Source organism: Chenopodium quinoa, unplaced genomic scaffold, assembly GCF_001683475.1.
Source record: "Chenopodium quinoa cultivar QQ74 unplaced genomic scaffold, ASM168347v1, whole genome shotgun sequence".
Lineage (NCBI taxonomy): Eukaryota > Viridiplantae > Streptophyta > Magnoliopsida > Caryophyllales > Amaranthaceae > Chenopodium > Chenopodium quinoa.
The window spans coordinates 1,399,326-1,423,080 of NW_018743858.1; the positions used below are offsets into that span (position 1 = coordinate 1,399,326).

A 23,755-nucleotide genomic window follows, 5' to 3' on the forward strand; every position below is an offset into this window, starting at 1 on the left:
ATTTACAAGTTGTTAAAGGTAGTGGTCAAGTGTCTAAAGGTGGTTGTGGCGGGCGAAGAGCAAAAGTCTAATGCGCTACTGTTACCTCGAGTGAAAGGTATGATGGTTAAATACCTAAACCAAATGAAAAACCAACTACCACTTATGCTACATGTAACTACTATGGAATAGTTATCAAAGCAGAATCTGCCATGGGTACTTCATCATGTAACAATCATTTTAAAATGATCTAATGCACCTAAAGTGGAAATAGATTCTACTGATCAATCTTCTTTTGATCAAAAAATAAATTTGGTTGAGTAAGTGGTCTAAAGCTATTATTTGTCATGCATATCCTTTACGAATGGTTCAGCATAAATATTTCAGGGAAGAAATTTCTTATTTGAATAAGAATGTGAAACATATTTGTAGGAACAATCTTCTTAAGTATTGTATTGTTGATGAGCATGACAAATTCAAAGCTTGGTTGTTTGATACTTTGGGTAAAATTAGTAGCAAGGTTAATTTTACTTGTGATTTGTGGACTGCCTATACTAATCGTGGCTACCTTACTTTGACTGCTCATTATGTGGATATTGATTAGGATCTCAAGTCTGAATTTCAGATATTGTCAACCTCTCTATTCTGGTTTAGCTAGAGGTGGAAAAGTTTGTTTTAAATTTGATATAATAATGGAACCTTCAGAATAAATTTTTTCTGTATGACTGTTGATAATGCCCGTTCTATGGATGTGATGGCTGGTTTGCTTAGGAAATATGTCATGAATTGTTCTCCTCTTCCTTGTGGAGGCAAATTTTTCCATGTTTGCTACTATGCTCATGTCTTGAATCTAATTGTTAGAAAAGGTTTAGAGTTTGTTGATGAAAGTGTTTATAAGTTGCGTGAAGTGGTGAAATATATTGATGGCTCTGATTTTAGGCTCACTCAATTTGAGCTGGCTGTTTCTGAGGTTGAATGTGTGTTTAATGGTAAATTGTGCCTTGATTGTTATCACTCGTTGGAATGCCACATATTTGATGCTTCAAAAAGCTTTACAAGCTAAGTCTGCAATCAAAACATATATTAGTAGATTTTTAGGGGTTGATTATAAACTTACTGATGATGAGTGGGAGACTATTCAGAATGTTTGCGACTTTCTCTTGCCATTTTACAACATTACTACTCTACTTTCTGGTTCCCAATATCCTACTGGTAATTTGTATTTTGAGAACGAATATGCTTCTTATTGAGTATTATATCATTAAAGCCCATAAACACCCTAAGCATGCACCTATGGCATCAATGATGTTTAGAAAGTTTGAGAATTATTGGGAGGATTAATCTTTAATTCTTGACCCTCATTATAAGATTCAACATGTTAGGCAATTATACAACTTGTTATACATTGGAGAGGCTGTTGACATAAAGGTAAAAAAGGGTAAAGGATGCTCTTACTGATATGTATTCTTTCTATTCTACTCACCAACCCACTTCTAGTTCAAGGGAAAAAACCAGTACACCATTTAATGAATTTAATAATGGTGATGATGATGACGGCAAGTTTCTTGCGTTGTCAGCCGCATATAAGGTGAATATTGTTTTAATTAGTTTATTAATGATTTTGCATGTCTTATCTTGTGTTAATTTATTACAAATTTTTTATTTGTCATTTATTTTAGAAGTGTGGTACTACCAATGATGATGATGTTTCAATGAGGAGCCTAACCGTTGATCTTGATGCTTATTTGGCTCTACCACGAACAAAAGTAGCAACAGGAGAAAAATTTTATATTCTCCAGTTTTGGAAAGGTCAAGTTGAGTTGTATCCTACATTATCTCGTGTTGCTAGAGATGTTTTGGCTATTCCTATAATATTTGTTGCTTCTAAATCTTCATTTAGCATTGGAGGTTGTGTTTTGAAAAAGTATAGGAGTGCTCTTCTTCCAAAAAATGTAGAGATGTTGGTAACCACTCAAAATTGGTGTCTTGGTTATGATACTGATATTGATGAAGATGTTCTTAAAATTGGTAAAGAAGTGTCAACTAAAACTATAAGTGCAGCATCAAATTAGTATTTTGTCGTCTCTGCCACTTGATCAAATTAATATTTCCATCAAATTATTTTTGTTTTATATAATTTTTTGTTAATTAGTTTTTTAAAGTAAATTTGCTAAGTGGTTGGTTTTGTTTACTACCTTGTGGATCATACTACTACCTAATAAACAGGATACTATTGTCACAGGACTTTGTATAAATTCTATGGTTGATACACTCTTGTTTGGAGAGAATATGATACTTGGGGACCTTGTGTTTTTTACCTGTCACAAAAAATGACAAAGTATTGCTTTATTCATCTACAATGAAAGTCTTAGAATTCTTTAGTCTGAAGCTTATGAGAGCCAATGAGCCATTCATTTATGATTTAGCTTTGCATCAGCCATTAGGCGTTAGATTATTCGTTTACCATACATCGACAAATTTAATTATGCATAGGTGACTTTATTTGTTACTAGTTTTGTTTCACCTCGAGATACTTTAGTTACACTTTACTTAGTCTTTCAATCAATTTACTTTAGTTAGTCTCAATTTACTGTGTACTCTTACCAAATTAATAAATTATAATTCTATTTCAATTAGTAATGTTGTCGTCTGTGTTTCGGGTGTTTTTTGGTCCCTCGGGAGAGTTACAATACGGAGTATGCGCGCCTGATTTCTGTACCTGCAAAACCACGAAACTCCGGTTGGGTGGAGTTCTGCCTCCGACGATCAAGTTAGTATGATTTACGGATGGGTAATAGTGCGTAAGGTAAATAGGTTTTTCTCACTGATTCAGAGAGATTCCGCAATTAATATTGCTAGGGTTTCGTGTTTTGATTTTTTTTTTAATCCCCAATAAATGAGGAGGATTCCCCTATTTATAGTGGAGGAGACATGTTCCCTGATTAGGGTTTTGATGCCACGTGGCAGCATCCGATTAAATCCCATTGGGCCGTTGGTGGGCTGCCACGTGTCATGATTCTACTAGGCCACGTGGCATAGGGTATTTTTACTCTAAACATTTGCCCCTCACAGGTGTGACGTGGCGCAGCCACGTGTCACCTGTGACAGGTGTCAAGCAATGAACAGGCGACGATTGAGTTGCTTCCCGCCTCTCTCTCTTGAATTCGAAATTCGAAAGGATTAAGGCAGAAGGTGGCGATTCGCCTTCCGGTCTTTTCCTATAAATTGAGGCGCACACCCTCTCTCCTCTTCACTTTACAAATTTTTTCAGAATTTTCTTGAGAGCTCTGACACCGGCTGCTAGTTTGTGCAACCAGTTGCTTTATTGAAACGCATACGGATACCGGTTGAGGACTTCACTTAATCCCTCCAGGTACCGTTTGACTTGATTCTCTTTCTTATCTTGAGTAGAAACACACACGGTCATACACCGTCTGGGATTCCATAAACCGCTTTTTATGCTTTGCATTTGGTAGACCCACAGATGGCGTAAACCGTCTGGGGAATCTTTGAATCATGATCCTCAAAGATAGACCCTCAGACGGTGGTAAGCCGTTTGAGGTATCCTTCTTCAATGGACTACTCTGAATGCATGTCATAGCCCCACAGACGGTGAATACCGCCTGTGCACCTTTACACTGGTTTTTCATGTAGTTGCACTTAAAAGACCTACAGACGGCCATATGCCGGATGGGGCATCTTTATACCTTGCTTTTCAAATGATAGACCCACAGACGGTGTGGACCGTCTGGGATACCTTCAAACCTTGGCCTTTAATAATGCATTCCATAGGACCACAGGCGGTGATATACCGCCTGTGATATCAGCAATCAATGGTTTTCAAGAATTTGCATTCAAAGGACCCACAGACGGATACATGCCGTCTGGGGTATCTTCAGACAATCATTTTGCTTCCAGTAGACCCTCAACCGGAAAGATTCCGCCTGGACCATCTTCAAACAACTGCCTATCAAAAAACTCATTTCATAGACCCTCAGACGGCAAGGAGCCGCCTAGGGCGACTTCAAACAAGATTCTTCAAAATCAGACCCACAGACGGTTCTTGGCCGTCTGGGGTGTCTTCAAATAATAGCTCTTCAAAACTGGACGCACAGACGGTAATGGACCGTCTGGGGTATATGCAAGCCATGCTTCGAGACTTAGATATTTCGCACCCTTAGCCGGGCTTATACCGCCTGTGGGGCGTTTGAACAATGATCTTCATAGCTCGTTCATGACCTGCCCTTCAAACACCCTCAGCCGGGTCTCATGCCGTCTGGGGGGTCTTTAAGAAACCTTCAATGATTAACGCTTGACGCATCCTTGGTTTCTGATAACCATTTAATGAAGCCTCAGACGGAGGTGTCCCGTCTGGGGTATTTTTGAGTGAGCTTTATTAATCCCGCATGGGGTGTATTTGAATAGAACTTTGTGATACCGCTTGTGGTATCTTTGAGCAAGCCTCCTTGATACCGCCTGGGGTATCTCTAAGCAAGCCATTATGATACCGCTTGGGGTATCTTTGGGTAAAACTGCATAATATCGCTTGTAATATCTTTGAACACACTTTATTGATACCGCCTGGGGTATCTTTGTGTGAATTTCTTCCAAAATGCCTGACTGTTTTGTATTTGTGCTTCAGGTTTTAAACACAAACGACTGTCTCCGCCTGTAGCATCTTCAAGCCACATCTTCAACCGTCTTCATAAATACAAGGTATCAACCTTGCCCTTTTTGTAACCTCTTGAGAATACCGGTTGTATAGGTTAGAGGATAATGGACTCTCCCAATACACACACGGCACGGCCTAGGGCAGTTGTCAACCGTTCACCGGATACGGCTGAATCTAGGACTGGGGATGCCATCTGGGGGTGCATGGAACACCCTTACATTTCTGAGAATCCGACCGTCTCTGTTCATGTTCAGGATAGAATGGCTCGGACAAGGAAAACGACTTTTGACCCCGAGTACAAATCAGATGATTCAGCCGGTATGCCGGTTGAAGATGTTCCTTTTGATCAACCAGGCGTTCCAAGTACGCCTCGTGATGAGATTTTGGAAGAGTCCGGAAGCTCGAGCGGTGAAGAAACAGACCAAGAGGCTGAGTCATCAGAGTCCACGATGACGCCGGATGTCCCTGGACAAGATGAGGAGGCATACAGCTGGCCGTCAGCAAACAACCCATTGGAGGCGCACATGAGCGATCGGGATGTTGTGACAATAAACACAACACTCGAGGCTTTTCTGAAAAAGCGTCCGGTAGGGGACGACTGGGAGTTGGGTGTCCCGCCTGCGAGCTCGTCAGTTTTCTGGGAGGATGACTTGAATCATGCTGATAACTACTTCGGCTGCTATGAGGCGGCATTCAAATCCGGCCTCCGATTCCCCCTTCACAGATGCATTAAAGCCATTTTAAGAGGCTACGACTTGGGAGTCTGGCAGCTTACACGCAATTCTTGGGTGAACATCATCGACTATATTGCCGCCTGCGAGATGCAGGAAGTGACGTTTAGCTGGGAGGCGTTCACGCATATGCATTACCTAAGCCGTGCCCCAGGCGGCTGGAATGCCTGGTACACTCTTACTACGCATCCGGAATACATGATAACTTTGGAGAAGCCCTCCAAGTGGACGAGCTGGAAGAGCAAGTTTTATTACGTCTCTTCCCCTTCAACGGCTGTAAATCAACGGATGCGCCGTTACAATAAGAACCCGGCTCTTCTAGGAAAGAAGTGCGCCTTACCAAGGGTTCCGGCTGAGGCTTGGGATGCCATAATGGAGCCGTGGTTATTTAAGAAAACCACCGAGCCTTTGGCTGATGGGACACAAATCATTGTCCCTCTATTCTGGGTTCCTCACCCGGACTGGTTCAAGAACCAGGCGTTCCTCTCCGCCTGCGGTCTCAGCACCTTGTATAACAAAGGTCTACTACTTAACCGACAATTTATGCCGTTTGCATGATATGCAAATGATGCTAACTTTTTCTTGTTATTTTGTAGAGAAAGGATTAGAAATGACTCCTCCTGAGATGACGCCGACTAAGTCAGCCGTTGAAATCAGGAAAGAACAGTTGGAGAAGAAGAAGGCCCAACTTGCTGCCCGGGCCAGTGGGGTAAGCACCGGCTGTGTTATAACCGTTTGCTTATTTTGCCAATAACCTTGATTCTAATTTATTGATTGTTTTTTACAAACGGGAAGCCAGAATGTTCCCCGCTTTATCCGCCAGATGGTGAGACCGGGTAGGGAGCTTCCTCAACCGCCTCCACAAAGGTGCAGGGTCTTAGAAGGCCCTACTCCGCCTTCAGCCAGCAGGACACCGGCTCCTGTGAGGCCCACTACTGCAGGCAAAAGTCTGCAAAGTCTTGGCCTGAGCTCTGAGCCGGCTGAGACCGGATCTAGGGAGCGTGCTCCTTCTAGCAGGGTGCCGGCTATTGCTTCCGGCTCCAATGCGGCTGGGGGTGGTGGCACCCCTCAGCCGGATGACCAAGGTATGGACTCCGCTTTTGACCCCCCTGGCCGCTTGGGCCACTTCGAGTCAAGTCTCATACGTCTTAGTCGGGCGACTCGGTCGGGAACCGGCTGAATGTAGGAGCCGTTTATTCCCAACACTTAACCGATATGTCTCATGATGCAGATACTGCTTCTCGCTGGCCGGACATGCAAAATTACGCCAGGAGAATGATAAGGACCTTGACTATGTCTGAGAGGGAGGCTGTGCCGGGTGTAATTTAGGTCAACCTTAACCGGATCACCTCATTGCTGGCTGAGGTAAGTTGTCGGATGCGGTAGTTTTGCACAATCTATTATTTCACCGGATGGGGTATTTTTTTGCTAGATTTGATAGCTGATGTTTTTAAGATCAATTTGCTAACTCAATTGCCGGTTGGTCTTGCAGGCGATGCTAAGGGTGGATGGGTTAAAATCCCCCTTGCAAAAGAAGCAAGAGGAGGTAAGGGATGCCCAAAAACGGGCAGCCGATTTAATTGATGTATGTCAGTACAACTCCCTAATGCTTGAAATCCACACTAAAGCCCGGGAGATAAAATAGGAGGAACTCATCCAGTAGCTGACGGCTGCTGCTGACACCGCCAACAAGACGGCTGCTGACCGTCAACTCCAAATCGACCAACTCAAAACCGACATCCAAGCTCTGAAGGATGTGGAGAAGGAGAAGATTAGGTTGAAGGAGGAGGTCAACCGGCTGCACGGGGAGCTGGACAAAGCCAAAGATGATTTGGTTAAGTCCAAGAAAGATGCTCTGGACCAGCTGGCGCCTGAGCAGACCCGGCTGGTGAACGAGAACGAGCGTGACTGCGAAGCATGCATGAAGATGGCGTGGTCCATGATCCATTCGGAGACCGACTACCCCTTCTTTTACTTGAGGTACAAATCAAGCAACCGGCGCCGTTTGAGGAGTGGGCCGGCGTAGGGGAGGAGCAAGCGGAGGGTGATGTGCCGGGTGATGGAACCCAGACCAAGCAGACCCAAGATGCCCCTAACGCCGGTCAAGGACAGCAGCCGGAGCAGCAGCAACAGCCAACCCAGCAACAGCAACAACAGCAGTAGTATTTTTTCTCTTTTTTCTAACCGGCCTGCAAGCCGTGAATTTCTGTATCACTTTTCCCGGACAGGGGTCTGGTTAACATTTGAAATATTTAATATATTTGTGCCGACTGTGTCGGTTTGCTTTGCATATTTGCAATATATTTGAAGTATTTTTTATTTTTTTTTATTTTTTTTTGCATCGAATCATGAAATCATGCGAGATTCCGGATGTGTGAACCCTGCTTGCCCTTGGATGGTTGTTTTCTTAGTTAACAACTCTAAGTAGGCAACCATCCATATGCATCCGGACAAATAATTAGGTGGTCCTTGACCGTTGTACAACAGGGTGGGTTAGTATAATTCGTTAGAATCGTACCGGATGTATGCGTTTTGAATGGTATCCGGATATATACAAATATGTGGATTACCGCCTGTATTGCTTTTGAGCAATAACCAAGCACAAATGTAGACAATGTTGTCAATTGCCGGCTGTATTACCTAGGGGCACTAGCCGGTTGCAATATAAGACATTTTATATCGGCAGTATAGCCTTGGGGCAATAGCCAATGTCAATTTGAAAATTGTAAAAATCAGGATAGAAGCGAGGTCCGACTGTAGTGCTTTTGGGCAAAGCCGACTGCTTAGCAAGATTTAAGTTACCGTCTGTATTGCATTGCGGAAATAGCTGGTTTTATCTTGTTTGCGATAGGTCATTCAAACGCAAATGGATTATCTTCAACCTAGGCGGTTGAAGCCGTTTGAGAATATGACGCATAGAACAATGTGCCACCCGGAAGGGAGATGTTCTCTTCAACGAATTCACCCGGATGGGTGTCGTTGGATGCCTGTTTTGTTTTTAAAACAGACGGTTTAAGATATATTGGCTTTGTGCCTTTATTCAGCTAAGTTAGGTACTTAGGATGCCCGGTTGTGCATTGCACACGGGTTTTTTTTAAAAGGTGTCTGGGTGTGCATTGCACACGGGACTTTAAAAGGTGCCCGGGTGTGCATTGCAAATGGGACTTTTAAAAGGTGCCCGGGTGTGCATTGCCCACGGGACTTTAAACAAAAAATTGAAATAAAGCATCCTTTGTTCATTTACTCTATTTACAAAAAATAATTACAATTTCCTTAGAAGTAGTACTTTTTCAAGTTGTCTACATTCCAAGTTCTGGCTAAAGGCCTACTGTCTAGGTTTTCCAGGTGGTAGGTGCCGTCTCTAACTTATTCAAAAATCCGGTAGGGGCCCTCCTAATTTGGGGTTAGCTTTCCTTGTTCATTAGCCCTATCGGTTGACTTCATTTTTTGTAGCACAAAGTCCCCCACTTTGAGGGGCCGCTTGTGTACTCTTCTATTGTAAGCCCTCGTCATTCTCAAACGGTATATCTCATGACGCAAGGCAACATTGCCCCTACATTTCGGGAGAGAATCCAATGCAAGACGCATGGCCTCCCAATTAGCCTCTTCGTCATAAAGCATGACTCGGAGTGTTGGCCCATAAAGCTGAATTGGTAAGACGGCTTCTGTGCCGTATGTCATGAGAAACGGGGTTTCACCGGTTACCCCCTTTTCGGTTATTCTGATGGCCCAAAGGACGTGAGGTAACTCATTTGCCCAAAGACCACCGGCTCTTTCAATCTTCTTTTTCATGCCGTCTGAGATGAGCTTGTTGAAGGCTTCAACTTGGCCGTTTGCTTGGGGCCAGCCAACAGATGCAAAACAATGTGAGATCCCCTGATCTCCCAACCAATTCTTGAGGGTAGGCGTTTCAAATTGAGGACCGTTGTCAAACACCATAGATATAGGAACCCCAAACCGGGTGATGATGTTCCTCCAAATGAAGGAGATGACATCCTTTGTCTTGATGCCTTTGACCGCCTCTGCCTCAACCCATTTTGTGAAGTAGTCTACAGCCATCAGAATGTATCTTCTGCTGCCTGTGGCAGGCGTATAGGGACCCAAAATGTCCATGCTCCATTTTGCAAATGGAATCGGGCTGTAGATAGCCGTAAGATCAGTTGCCGGACGGTGTATGAGCCGGCCAAATCTTTGGCACTTGTCACATTTTTTCACCAAATCCATGGCGTCTGCCTCAAGGGTGGGCCTAAAGTAACCCTGCCGCCTGGCCCTCTTTGCAAGAGACCTGCCGCTTATATGTGAAGCACAAAAGCCCGCATGCAGATCCTCTAGCACTTCTTTTCCCCTTTCTAGGGTAACACACTTCAGTAACGGCTGGAGATAACCCTCTCTGAAGAGTTCTCCCTTGTACATTTCAAAGCTCAGAGCTCGTTTTTTAAGTGCTGCCGCTTCTGAAGAGACATCCGGTAAGGTGCCGTCTACCAAATAATCCCGGATGGGGTCCATCTAGGTAGAGCTTCGATCGAGAATTCAAATGGGGTCATGCTCAATACTTCTTTTTTCCATGACCTCCCAGAAGACTGACCTAGGCGCATCACAAGTGGCGGATGAGGCCAACTTGGATAGAGCATCCGCCTGATTATTTTCTGACCGGGGCACCTGACTCAAATGGAACTCATCAAGTGTCCCCGCCTGATCTTTGACCGCCTGAAGATATTTGATCATTGCCGGATGGGTGGCCTCGTAGTCACCATTGAATTGGCTAACAATCAATTGGGAGTCAGAACAGGCGTCAACCTTTCTTGCCCTTGCCGCCTTACACATGCGTATTTCGGCTAGTAGGGCTTCATACTCATCTTCATTGTTTGAAGCTTGAAACTTGAACCGTAGTGCATATTCATAAGTATCTCCTTCCGGAGAATTGCAAATTATGCCTGCACCACAGCCGTTTGAGGTAGAGCTTCCGTCTACGAATAACTTCCAAACCTGATCGGTATTCTCCAGCTATGCCGGCCTAGTCATTTCAACAATGAAGTTGGCAAACGCCTGACCTTTCACTGCCCGCCTAGGTTCAAAAGTTATCTCCAAGCTTTGCATTTCAACAGCCCACTTGATCATTCTGCCGGATGACTCAATGGAAGTCATTGGACGCTTGAGTGGCTGATTAGTATAAACAGTCACCGGATGGGCTAGGAAGTATGCCTTTAGCCACTTGACTTCTTTGTAAAGAGCCAGCCCAAATTTTTCGATCATAGGGTACCGGAGTTTGGCATTCCTAAGGATATGGCTGATGAAATACACCGGGAGCTGCTTGCCGTCTCTCTCGGCAAGGAGGACGGCTCTAAGGGAGTGATCAGAGACGGCTAGGTACACGTAGAGAACCTCCTTAGGCAGGGGGCTCACTAGCCTTGGCAAAGAATGCAAGTGTTGTTTTAACCACTGAAATGCCGCCTCAGCCTTTTCTCCCCACTCAAATCTAGACCTTTTCCTGATTGCTTGGAAGAAGTAAAGGCATTTGTCACCTGACCGGCTGAGGAATCTTCCTAGTGCCGCCAGGCAACCGGTTAGCTTCTGGGCCTCCTTGACAGTGCGAGGTGACTGCATGTCAATCACCGCCTGCACCTTATCTGGATTGGCCTCTATGCCTCTTTGATCGATCAGAAATCCGAGAAACTTCCCAGACTCAACACTAAAGACACACTTTTTGGGATTAAGCATGACCTTATGTCGCCTGAGGGTAGTGAAGGTTTCTCAGAGGTCGGCTATGTGACCCGCCTGTTGCTTGGATTTGACTATCATGTCATCAATGTACGCCTCTACATTCCTTCCGATTTGATTGATGAAAACCGTGTTTATCATTCGTTGGAAGGTAGCAGGCGCATTTTTCAAGCCAAACGGCATCACCGTGTAACAGTACAACCCCTGATCAGTGACGAAGGCCGTCTTTTCCTGATCCTTCTTCCATAGGGGAATCTGGTGGAAACCTGAGTAGGCATCCATAAAACTCATCAAGGCATGGCCAGCTGTAGAGTCGACCAGACTGTCGATCTTTGGAAGGGGATAACTATCCTTCGGACATGCCTTGTTTAGATCTGTGTAATCTACACACATCCGCCAGGTACCATTCGACTTTTTGACAAGGACAACATTTGCTACCCAATCCGGGTAGTAGCATTGCCGAATGAACCCGACATCCAAACGCTTTTTGACCTCAGCGGTTGCCTAACCGGCTTTATTTTGGGATCAACAGCTAACTTGTGGACAGCTAGATCCGGGCTGACGCGTGACATCTCTTCCACTTCAAAGGCAAACATGTCTTTGAATTCTCGCAGAAGTTGGAGCAAGCCTGCCCCCAACTTTTCATGAGCAACCGTCCCAACTTTGACTGTTCCGTCAGGGCGGATATCGTTCAAGACGATATCAATGCTCTCACCAGCCGGCTGGGGTCGGGATTCATCCGACCTTTCCCCGGCCAGTGATTGCTATTTTTTTTTCTGACGGGGACCAACTGGTTCGCCTTTCGCTTCGTGCCGGCTGCCTTAGGGGCAGGCACTTCTTCGAGGTCAGCAGGCTCCTCGTTATGACCGGCTGCTGTTACAGTCGGCCTGACGTCTGAGAGGTAACACTCCCTAGCCGTCTTCTGATCCCCGCTTAGGGCACCAACTGATCCATCATCCCTCTGGAACTTGATCATCATAAGAGAGGGGATGATGACAGCCTTAGACTCGTTGAGGGTGGGGCGGCCCAAAATAAGGTTGTAGGCGATCAATTCCTCGACCACCAAAAACTTGACGACCATGTGCCGCCCTTCCCCTTTACCACCTAGCCGTATGGGTAGGTCAATCATTCCCACCGGATGCACTACTCCTTCCCCGAAGCCGACTAGGGGATGGGGGGCCTTGTGCATGCTGCTAGGCTTGTACTTGAGCTTTGTCAAGCACTGGTAACTGATTAGGTCAGACGAGCTCCCAGTATCGATTAAGATCCGGCTAACTCGTTGATTGGCAACTTTGCATTCGATGACCAGGGGGTCATCGTGAGGCCGCCTGACCATGCCCCTATCTTTCTCAGAGATGAAGACCTTAGGGAAGGTGTCTTTTGACGCCTGACCCTCATCTTCTAGGTTGGATAGTTTCCGGATGTTATCCTTGGCACCCCGGATAGTGGGACCTCCGCTTGCGAAGCCGCCTGCAATGGTGAAGATATGTTCTTCATCTTTTTCAGAGTTAGCAGCAGGCTTCTTGGACGGCTGTCCCCCACTTGATTTGGAATTGCCCTTGGTTTTCATCAGATAGGACTCAAAGACCCCTTCATCAACCAGACAGTCCAATAGCCGCCTGAGGCTATAGCAACCATTGGTGACATGGCCGACGTCCTCATGGAACCGGCAATACTTGCTTATTTCTCTGTTCTTGACAGAGCTTTTCATTGCAGTCGGTTTTTCAATTGTCACCCGGTCCTTTGTCTCCATGAGGATGGAGGAGCAGTCTTTGTTGAACTCGTACTTTGGGACGTTCGGTTCCAACTTCTGTTGTTTCTTCTAGGACGGCTGACCTGGGCGGTCAGCTGCCCAGACTTCTTTTCTTTTATTTTCTTCTTTTTTTGGCCGGCTGGTTAGGCCGGCTGTCTCTCTTGTCGGACCGCTTGGGATCCGACGGATTCCTGATAGAGCAGAGCTCGGTTGCTTGAATATAGGCCTCCGCCTCCATCAGCGCTTCTTGGAGGGTGGCTACCCTCTTGCGGACTAGGTCAAACTTAAAAGCTGACCCATCCTATAGACCCTTGAAGAAGTCTGTATATGCCACTTCGTCAGACAGCCCCTGAATCTGAATTCTCATCAGATTGAACCATCTGACATAAGATCGAAGTCCTTCCTTATCACTCTGCTGGATAGCCCCTAGATCGAGACTTGTCTTTTTAGCAGGGATATTCATGGAAAAATTTGACGCAAACAGGTATGCAAGAGTCTTAAAATTACTGATGCACCCAGCCGGCAAGTTGCCAAACCATCGTTGGGCTATGCCCTTCAATGTAGCCGGGAAGCATCTACACCAGGCGGCGTCATCCAATCCCTGTAGGTACATGAGGTTGGTGTATGCCATTAGGTGGTCTTCTAGGTTGGTGGTACCGTCGTAGGCACCAACCAACACATTCTTAACCTTGGTCGGTTGCACTGCCTCGGTTATCTCCCGGGAGAAAGCAGAAGGCTGTTCCCCAAGGTTTTGCAGTCGGAGTTGTCAGTCCATGGGCTGGACCTAGTAGGCCGCCTGACCCCTGAAGGGTGTCGACTGCATGAATGGAGATCCATACTGAGCGTATGGATGTTGTGGCACATACGGGGCCTGCTGCTGGATCACATGAGGGCCAGTACGTGCAGATATACTGACTGGCTGACTCCCCTGCTGTGTCTCCGAATGCTTCATTGAAGCATTTCAAAAACTGTCCGAATAGGTCGACGTTGAGGCCGACTGAGACATGCTCTGACTTTTCTTCTCCCGGATGAATAACCGGGCGTCAGAGAACATCTTCTTTGACCCATCCGACTGTGTATGCCGGATGGCCTTCCGTTGCCCCGTTTCGGGGAAACGAAGTTTCGAAAGGTCGATCAGGGGCCCATCCGTCCCCTTGTGTTTAGGATGCGGAGTGGGCACCCGGTCTTTAATTTGCTTTCTCCCGGAGGGAGAAGGCTTCTTTGCCGACTGACCCTTGCTGGAGCCAGTTCACTTCTTGATTATATATTTGATTTCTCCTTTGAAACTAGTTATGAGGTTCATGAGTTCGTCTCTGGTGACGGGGGCAGCACCCTTCGCCGCCTAGGGTTGTCCCACAGGCTTGCCGCCTGGGTTAGCTTTGTCTTGGCCCCGTTCCTTTGTTTCCTTAGAACGGGTGCGCCTAGAACGGAATGACCCGTCTGGGGCCATGTAGGTCTCGACGTCGTAGTCGTCCCCACTGCCATTCTCATGGTCCGTATGGACCTCAGGGTCAACCAGAGGCCGGCTGCCCTCTGCATTCGGTACAAGAGCGGATGCCATGTTAGTAGTACTCTCCCCACAATACGGAGTATGCGCGCCTGACTTCTGTACCTGCAAAACCACGAAACTCCGGTTGGGTGGAGTTCCGCCTCCGACGATCAAGTTAGTATGATTTGCGGATGGGTAATAGTGCGGAAGGTAAATAGGTTTTTCTCACTGACTCAGAGAGATTTCGCAATTAATATTGCTCGAGTTTTGTGTTTTGATTTTTTTTTTTGAATCCCCAATAAATGAGGAGGATTCCTCTATTTATAGTGGGGGAGATATGTTCCCTGATTAGGGTTTTGATGCCACGTGGCAGCATCCGATTGGATCCCATTGGGCCGTTGGTGGGCTGCCACGTGTCATGATTCTACTGGGCCACATGGCATAGGGTATTTTTACCCTAAATAGTCTGTGTATCAAAGTATCATGATTTGAGGTTTTTTTTTTTATTTTTTTTAATTTTTTTAATACAATCTAGAGTTAGCTATTAATTAATATACATAGTGTCCCATAAGCCATTACTCGTAAAAGGAATATATATATAGGGTTAATGCTTTGGTCATAACGGGTTATGGGTTGTAAACGGTTCGGTCATAACCGGTTATGGTTGTAAACGGTTTGGTCATAACCGGTTATGGTTGTAAAAGGTTTGGTCATAACTGGTTACGGGTTGTAAACGGTTCTGTCATAACCGATTACAGGTTATAAACGGTTCAGGTTAATCGATTTTTTGTCGGGTTTAAACAGTTTTGGTTTACATTGGGTCGGGTTACTACCGGGCTCTAATGTACATGGTACGAGTTGTTCTCGGTTTCGGGTTGTATCAGGTCAACTTGATAATGTGTATGATTCATTAACAGTTCTAAAACATTTGGATTAGTTCAGTTTCTGGTTTTGAAAAATCGGGTCGAGTCGATTTACAGTTATAAAATAACTGGTTGTTAGTGGTTCAGTTCCTTTTTGGAACAGTTCGGAGTCACCAGTTTGGGTCGGTTTTTGACAGTTCTAGGCGTGACGAACTTCGGAGAGGCGGCAGTACGAGGTAGTCCTTCAACACGGAACCATAAACAAGCATACTTAAACTCGAAAGACTACACAAATTCTTGAGGAAACCATGGTGTCATCACAAACAAGGCGCCTTCCAAAGAAGTCGATTCTTGATCAACTAGATTATCTCTATCTCTAATATCAGAGCAATTAAGCATGAATATCGACCCAACGTTCTCAACAATAATCTTGCCAAAAGTTCTCCATCTTCGATTCATCCACTCTTGTACCCTCACCCGAGAAAAAATTCTATCATCGATAATCTTTCCTATCACTACCATGGGCGGAATACATGGTCATATGGATGGGATAGTTGATCCTTTAACCAAACCTTAGGGCGTGTTGAGCCATACCTCTGGGAGATAATAGGATATTGTTGTTGTTGATGTTAGATTCGGACGTATTCGTTATCTATTTAGGGAAGGATCTATTGCTTATCTTTGTAGTTTAGCCTATATTTTTTGGATTGCAAGAGAATTCATACCCATCGATCTCAAAATACTTAAGAGAATGCGTACATTTCCTGAAATTCTATATGGTGTTTAAGGAAGTTGATAGGTGTTCATTGGAGGTGACTTGGGTAATTTTACCTCTACAAATCTATGTGTATATGCAATTTTTTTGTGTGCTATACAATTTATTATATTATTATAATAATATTATGTTATTCTAACTTATATTTATTAGGGCTTAATATTAGTCAAAATTTGTTGGTCAAAGGCTAGTAATTGAAATTGGTATGACCAAGTGTATAAAAAAATTCCACTTTGTGAAAGGAATGGTGTCCTTCCAACAAGTGTATTATTCCGATAGAGGGTTCAGAATTATCGGAAAGCTAATTCTTCAGTAAGGTCAAGTGATCGGAATGTCTAGGTGGAGGCCGCTTCCGATCAGTAATATTAATGTACAATTAATATTACAGCTTAATCTTGACTGAACCCTTCGGGTCACACCCAATCGAGTAACCGATCAGAGGTGAAGAATCAATCCGAAGGATTAGATGAGTCGTTAGAGTATTACGAACAAAGACGTCGGATATCGAGCTTAGAGCGTCGAGACCGAGCGTCGCAAGTCGAGTCAAATTGGAATTCGACGAGACGAGAAAAATCAACAAGCGACAAGTTCAAGCTAAGTCGTAGCCTCGCGATGCGAGTGCTAGGCTAGCTTGAGATGCCATGCACATCACTAAGCTTACCGCAAGCATGCAATGCATAGCACTCGCACAACAGCATGCTATGCGTGCTTGTGCTATGGGTTGTGCATGCTAGACATCGCACCAAGCAGCAACATCGTACAGCACACGCATTGCTGGCAACATGCTGTGTATGTGCGAGTGCGTGGCTGTAGGTGCTTGCTAGCGAGCAGCGCCAAGCATTAGCCCCTTGATCTTGCCTCACGCATAACAGCATGGTAGTGCTACGGGCTATGGATGTCGGGCATCGCATAGCAGCAGCACCCGCATCACACAAGCAACAGCAGCTCGCAATGTGTGCGTGGCATGCTTGCTGCGTATGTGCGTGAGCTGGCTGGCCAGCTAGCCCAGCCTTGGTGCTAGGCGCCAGCTGGGCAGCCTTGGCAGCCAAGGCAGGCTGCCAGCCAGCCAATGGGGCGTGGTCATGCTTGGTCAAGGAGAGGGACAAAGGTGGTTGGGCTTGCTTGGGGAGCAAGGGGAATTTTGGTCCCCCCCCCCCTTAATGGTCCTCACCTAACATTTCTCACCCATTGACACTTGTCATTTGTTGATTCAATTGCATTTTAATTTATTTTTGATTTAAAAATAAATAGGATAAAATGCATTCTACCACATGGATGGGAGATTGAGGTTCAAGGGTTAAATTCCCTATAAATAACCAAGTTTAGGGTTTGGGAAAAACCACTTGAGTTGAACTCAATGAGGCATCTCCCTTAAGGTGAGAAAACCTCTAAGTTTGTAATATTCTAGTCTTTCTTGGTCTAGCCCCGACTAACCTTCGGGGTAGGGGCCGTTCGAGTCGGGTCTCGTGGGTGGACTCCATTGGAGGTCGTCGCACTTGCGAGGCTAGAGCTTTCGAAGTAAGAGCTCGATTCGTGAGCGAAGCACGCATCAAGGGTATAATTTCTTTCTCTCTTCTTTTAATTATTGCTTAATTATGTTTATGCTTGTTGTAATTGCTTTAGTTATCGGGGCGGGTCTTGGGGGGTTTCCTTTCTGCGTAGTGTGGGTCACTACGAAACCCTACACTTTGTTATTTCAATTTTTGTACACACAATAAATCATTTATAAGTGCAACGTGAAAATGTAAAATTACACACGTTTTTATCTAATATGAGTTTTGTAAACCGGAATTGCTTTTAGGAAAAAGCCTAGTTTGTGGAGACGTATGTACCATCCTCATTGTACATACGCTCCAAAACAACAAAAAGGCGAAATGTACATGCAAGTATATTCCAATGTACTTTCCCTAAGTATTGTTGGGAAGATTTGCAATTCCCAAAATACAGTTGCTTTTTCTTTTTTATTCCCGTCATACCGTCCACGTCAACGGTTCAGAGGGAAGGAATTTTAAACCGGTTTTTTTTTTAAAAAACCGCTACTTGATGTAGCGGTGTATTATGTAAAACCGCTACTTCAGGTAGCGGTTTTCTAATATAAAACCGCTACTTGAAGTAGCGGTTTCATTAATAGAAACCGCTACTTGAAGTAGCGGTTTATGTTAAGTGATTTTTTACAAAATCAGTTCTTCGTTGTCTCATTTCTTTATTTTACAAAATCAGTTCACTTCCCACCAAAAAAAAACGCAAAGAATCCTCCCCACGTTCACAACCGGAATTCGCCACGCGACGAGGACCACCAGAATCCGCCGCCGCTGTTGTCGGTAAACGCCACAACATTCACAAAGGGGGTTGTCGACGCCGGTGTCAGAGCAAGAATCCTCTTTGCTGTTTTTTCATTTGGTAAGTAACTCTTGCCCTAATTTTTTTTTATTCAATTGCCGTGAATGCTGGTGAATTTGGTGAATGCTCGTAAATTTGTTGTTGTTTGGTGAGTTTGACTGATTGTGTTGAATCATTTTGTTTTTAGGTTTGGAGTTTTTCTTGTAGTTGTGATATTGAGCTTCTTGTTATAATAGTATACCTGTATACCACACAATGTATATTTTGTAATTGTTCTGGTTCTATATTTTGCAATTGTTCTTGTTATAACTTTGTGATTTTTTTCCATACTTTGTTGGGTAGTCAAATTTATTTATTTGATTTTGACATTTGAAGTTGGACCTTCACTTATATTTCACAGTCAATATTAATTTGAATGAGTTGGACATATCAAGGGAAGGTAAAACTCTAAATGATTAGATGATGAGGTTTGAGAGGTTGGTGCCTTGGTGGAGTATTAATTGCACCATCATAGATAGATAGAACTACTAATATAAATTAGATGAGGAACCAGCCATCTTGTTTGTCTCTTTTCCTGGCAAAAGTGTTTGTTTTCATTTATTTTTCCTATTTTCCTATGAGTAAAAGAGCTTGATTAGGGTTAGTTAAAAAACGATGTATGTGAATGTCATCATATATTTTGCAACACTAATATCTTTGACTAATCATGGTATTTTCTAGAATGCGTCATGGAGGTACCAAACTACCCTCTATATTGCAATTGGGGTGGAGAAATTATCCACAAAGATAGCGACATAACGTATAGGGGTGGGAATCAAAAATTTGTTTTTGTACATCCTGGGATGACATATTCACAAGTTCTGAATAAGCTGTATGAAGATTTGAGTATTGATCCTAGGTTTGTGGAGTTGAAGGTGGTTATGCGATATCCTATGGCCGAGGCTTATGTCGCAGTTCCGTTGAATGAGGACAATGCTCTTAAGGCTATGTGGATTGATGTGACCCAAAGTTCTTCTATTGCAATGCAATTGTACATTGAACAGGTTCCAAAGGAGCCAGTTGTGCAAACTAATATTGGTTCCTTCCCGGAGATGGAATTTTTGGGTAGTGTGGAGCAACCATTTTCCCTTACTAATCACAGTGTGGGCTTAGGGTCATTCACAAGAATGCTTGTTGATCCAGAATATGTCAATGAACATCCTTCACAGATTAGGTCTCCGACCTCATTGCCTAATGTTGGAACCTCAACAAGCACACAACCACAAGGCTTTCTTGATTCTCTTGACCCAAACAATGTTGATGTTTTTGGGGATGCGAAGATGAATGATACTATTGAAGATGTAATTGAAGCTCATGATAAGGCAATCGCAGAAAGTGCTCCCACTACAGACTTCAATGAAGTGCCGCAAGTTGATCCACGTTTGAATAACTCATGGATGACTTTGTTAGGGAATGAGACATATAACAATGGGGGGGGGGAATTTGAGGTTGGACAGCAGTTTGACTCATTGCAATAGCTGAAAGATGCTGTGAAATCTTACTTCATAGCTAGAAATCAAATAATTCGAGCTGTGGAGGCAGAGCCAGAGAAATATGTTGTTGAGTGCAAGATGAAAGAACAATGTAGTTGTTCGTGGAGGCTTAGAGGAGTGAAAGATCCAACACTCTGTACCACTACAAGAAAAAGGCCAGATTCCAACGGACATCTTCCGACGGACACAAAATTCCTTCGGAAATCCTATATATTCCGGCGGATTTATATTCAGTCGGAAATTTCCAACAGATTTCCTACGGAATAAAAATCCGTCCGAATTTATGGGCTTTCCGACGGAATATTCCGTTGGAAAATTTATATTCCGACGGAAATAAAATCCGTCGGAGATTTCTGACGGAATATTCCGTCGAAACATTAAATTTCCGACAGAATTAAAATCCGTCGGAATATAATTAAATAATAAAAAAAACCCTTATATCTCCGGAATCTTCCTATATAAACCCCTTCAATTTCTCTCTCCTCCTCCTTCTCTTCCTCTCTCCTTCTACTGTATCTCTCTCTCCTCCTCCTTTCTCATTCCATCATTTCTCTCTCCACCTCCTTCTCTTCCTCTCTCCTCTCCTTCTCTTCCTCTACGCCCCTTCTCTTCTTTTTCTATTTTTCTCCTTCTCTTCCTCTACGCGCCTCCTCCTCTGTCGTTGTTCTTCTCTTTTGGTCATTTTCGCCGACACCACCAACGCCGACCTCAACAACAACAAACACCACCGTTTTCACGGTCATTTTCGCCATCAACAACAACAAACACCACCATTTTCGCCATCAACATCAATAACACAAGGTTTTCAAGTCAAATTCGACCATGAAAACCCTAGATCTAGGGCTTTCATGGTCGAATTTGGCCTCGTAAACCCAATTTCGAGGTTTTGTGCGATGGAATCAAGGTATGTTTTTTCGATTTTTTTTTATTTTAATTAAATTTCTTTTTTTCGGTTTTTTTAATTTTAATTAAAGTGTTGTTTTCGGTTTATTTTTATTTTAAATATATTACTGTTTTTCGGTTTAATTTTTTTGAAAATTTATGGTGGTGGTGGTGGATGTTGGAGTTCGGATTTTGGTGGTTGTGGTCGGATCTTTTGATTTTTTTTTTGGGTTGCGGTGTTGTGGTGGTAGAGTGGGTGGGTGGGTTTTTTGGTGGTGGTTTTGGGTGGTTTCGGTGAAGCGCGTAGGTGTGGTGGTGGGTGGGAGTGGTCTGGGTGGGTGTGCTGCTGGGTTTGGTTAGTGGGTCAAGTACGTGGGTTTAGTTTAGGGGGGCTGGTGGGGCTGGTGGTTGTTTTGGGTGGTGGGTCAAGTACGTGGGTTTTTTGGTGGTGATTTTGGGTGGTGGGTCAAGTACGTAGGTTTAGTTTAGGGGGGCTGGTGGTGGGGGCTTTTTTTTTTTATTGTCGTTTCCGACGGAAATTTCCGTCAGAAGGTAGCAGATTCCGATGGAATATTCCGTCGGAAAATTGCGACAGACTCCCGTTTAAAGTCAAATCCAACTGCGACATAATGGATTCCGTCGGAAAGGTGTCTTCCGACGGAATTTCCCTCGGAAAACGTCCATTTTCCTAAGAAGTGTTTTGCGACAGACCTGTTTCGACGGAATTTCGTCGGAATCCAGCTGTTTTCTTGTAGTGTACGTTTAAAATTGTGCGGTACAACGACCCTCATGCAAGTAACTGTGTTAGTGATATCGACTCGGTGGATCATAAGCTACTCACTTCCGAGTTCGTTTGCAATGCTCTTCTAGATGTCATTCGCGTTGATCCTTCATTGACAATCAAGACAATCGTGCAACTTGTGAAAGAGAAGTTTAATGGATTCCAAATAACCTACAAGATGGCTAGCGAAACAAAAGGAAATAAAACTCATTTATGGGGATTGGGAGGGTTCATATGAGCAGTTGCCTAAGTACATGCAAGCTCTCAAGGAATCAAATCCTGGAACTGTTGTTGAGTGGAGGTTGTTAGAGAGTATGGTTCCTGGAACACATCTTTTCCAACGAGTTTTTTGGGCATTCAAGCCATGTATTGATGGATTCCGTCATTGCAGGCCCCTTATCACCATTGATGGAACTCATTTATATGGCAAATACAAAGGGACTTTACTTATTGCTATGGGAACCGATGCTAATTTTCAACTATTCCCCCTCGCTTTTGCGGGTGTTGAAGGAGAAAACAATGAAAGCTGGTCTTGGTTCATGGCTTGTATTCGAGCTCGAGTAACAGATAGGAAAGGGCTATGTGTGATATCTGATAGACATGCTAGTATTTTAGCAGCAATGGAAGAGGTTGGAAGTGGTTGGGAGGAGCCCAATGCCTACCACAAGTATTGCACACGACACTTGGCTTCTAATGTGAACTCAAAATTTAAAAGTGTCGTTATAAAGAACGTCTTTGGCAAAGCAGCTATTGCAAGGCAGAAGAAGAAGTTTGATTACTACATCAACAAAATTGGTGATTTGAATGTAGGGGCCCGTAGGTACTTGATGGAAATTCCTTATAGTAAGTGGTCTATTCATCATGATGGTGGTTTCAGGTTTGGTGTGAAGACTACAAACATGTCGGAAGTTTTCAATGGAGTCTTAAAAGGGGCTCGTTGTCTCCCGATAACTGCTTTAGTGCAAATGAACTTTTTCCGTGTTAACTCCTATTTTGCAACTAGACAAAGTTGGAGTAAAAAAAGACTTAAAGAGGGCCATGAGTACTCAGAAAAGGCTATGAAGACAATAGAAGCCAACATGGAGAAAGCCATGCACCATGAGGTTATTTCTTTTGACTCCGATGCCATAGGGTTATATCAGGTTAGGACTGGCCGTGGAAGGAGAAAATCTGGTAAAGGTGGTAACTCCCACACTGTGAATCTGATGAGCAAGACATGTACTTGTGAGAAATTGAAAATATACAAGTTGCCATGCTCTCATATCCTAGCAGTTTGTCGTCATCGAAGCCTATCACACTCAGACTTTGTGGATTCTTTTTTTAGGATCGCCGAATATAGACTTTCATACTTGAAGTGTTTTGCACCAATTCTAGATCCTTGCCACTAGTCAACTTACAATGGGCCTACTGCAAACGAGCCCCAGTTCAGCGATCCACTAGAATCCGAAATGAAATGGATGAGTGTCCCTATCGTGTCAAGAAGGCATGCAGTGTTTGTCGGCGACCTGGGCATAACAAGAAGACATGTCCTACTTTTAGTGTGGTGTTGGATCATCTGGGTAACGACCATTACATATTGCTAACATGATTAATTATTTATTCTTGTTTTATATTTATGTTTTACACGCTTAACATTATTTCAAATTTATGTTATCATAAAGGTCCCATGGATCCAGTGATTCGACCAGGCCCACTTGATCCATCTGTTCTACGGTTGCAGACTTCCCATAGGAGTCATGATGTTTGGACTGGCGTGGCTGACAGAGTTCTCTCAGTTAGGGAGCATGTGGTCAACGTGGGACGTGAGTGGAGGGTAGAGTCTGGAGTACTAGACTACGTGAGGCGTGTTGGGTTTTACGGTGTGCATAGGATTTTGGGAGGAGGGTTTTTGCTTGACCGTTCTCTTCTTACTGCGTTGGTTGAGAGGTGGAGGTAGGAGACACACACTTTCCACTTTTTGGTGGGAGAGGCCACCATTACTTTACAGGATGTCGCCGTGCTGTTAGGTCTGAGAGTACACGGCCCACCTGTCATTGGACCTCCGTTTGAGGGATGGCATGACTTGGTGGAGGAGTTGGTGGGAGTTCGACCTGGCGTTGATGATAGGGGTAAGCCGTTTTTGGAGTGATCTACTTTGAAGTTGATGTGGCTCAGAAGTCACTTCTGACAGATGCCAGAAGGAGCTGATGACGTGACCATTCAGCGATAAAGCCGCGCTTACATTCTAACTCTCATGGGAT

The 23,755-nt window shown here is 44.2% G+C and overlaps 1 protein-coding gene across 1 annotated transcript; it reads left to right on the forward strand.

Annotated features, from left to right (window-relative positions):
• The first annotated feature begins 21,769 nt into the window (after positions 1-21,769).
• On the forward strand, positions 21,770-22,903 carry LOC110686468. The gene has a single exon (XM_021863094.1). The coding sequence runs from the start codon at positions 21,770-21,772 to the stop codon at positions 22,901-22,903; it is 1,134 nt and encodes a 377-aa protein (XP_021718786.1).
• Positions 22,904-23,755: the final 852 nt, after the last annotated feature.

Excerpts from the sequence above, each read along its gene's own strand:
- LOC110686468 (XM_021863094.1), top strand. The coding sequence starts at position 21,770 with ATGCAAGCTCTCAAGGAATCAAATCCTGGAACTGTTGTTGAGTGGAGG.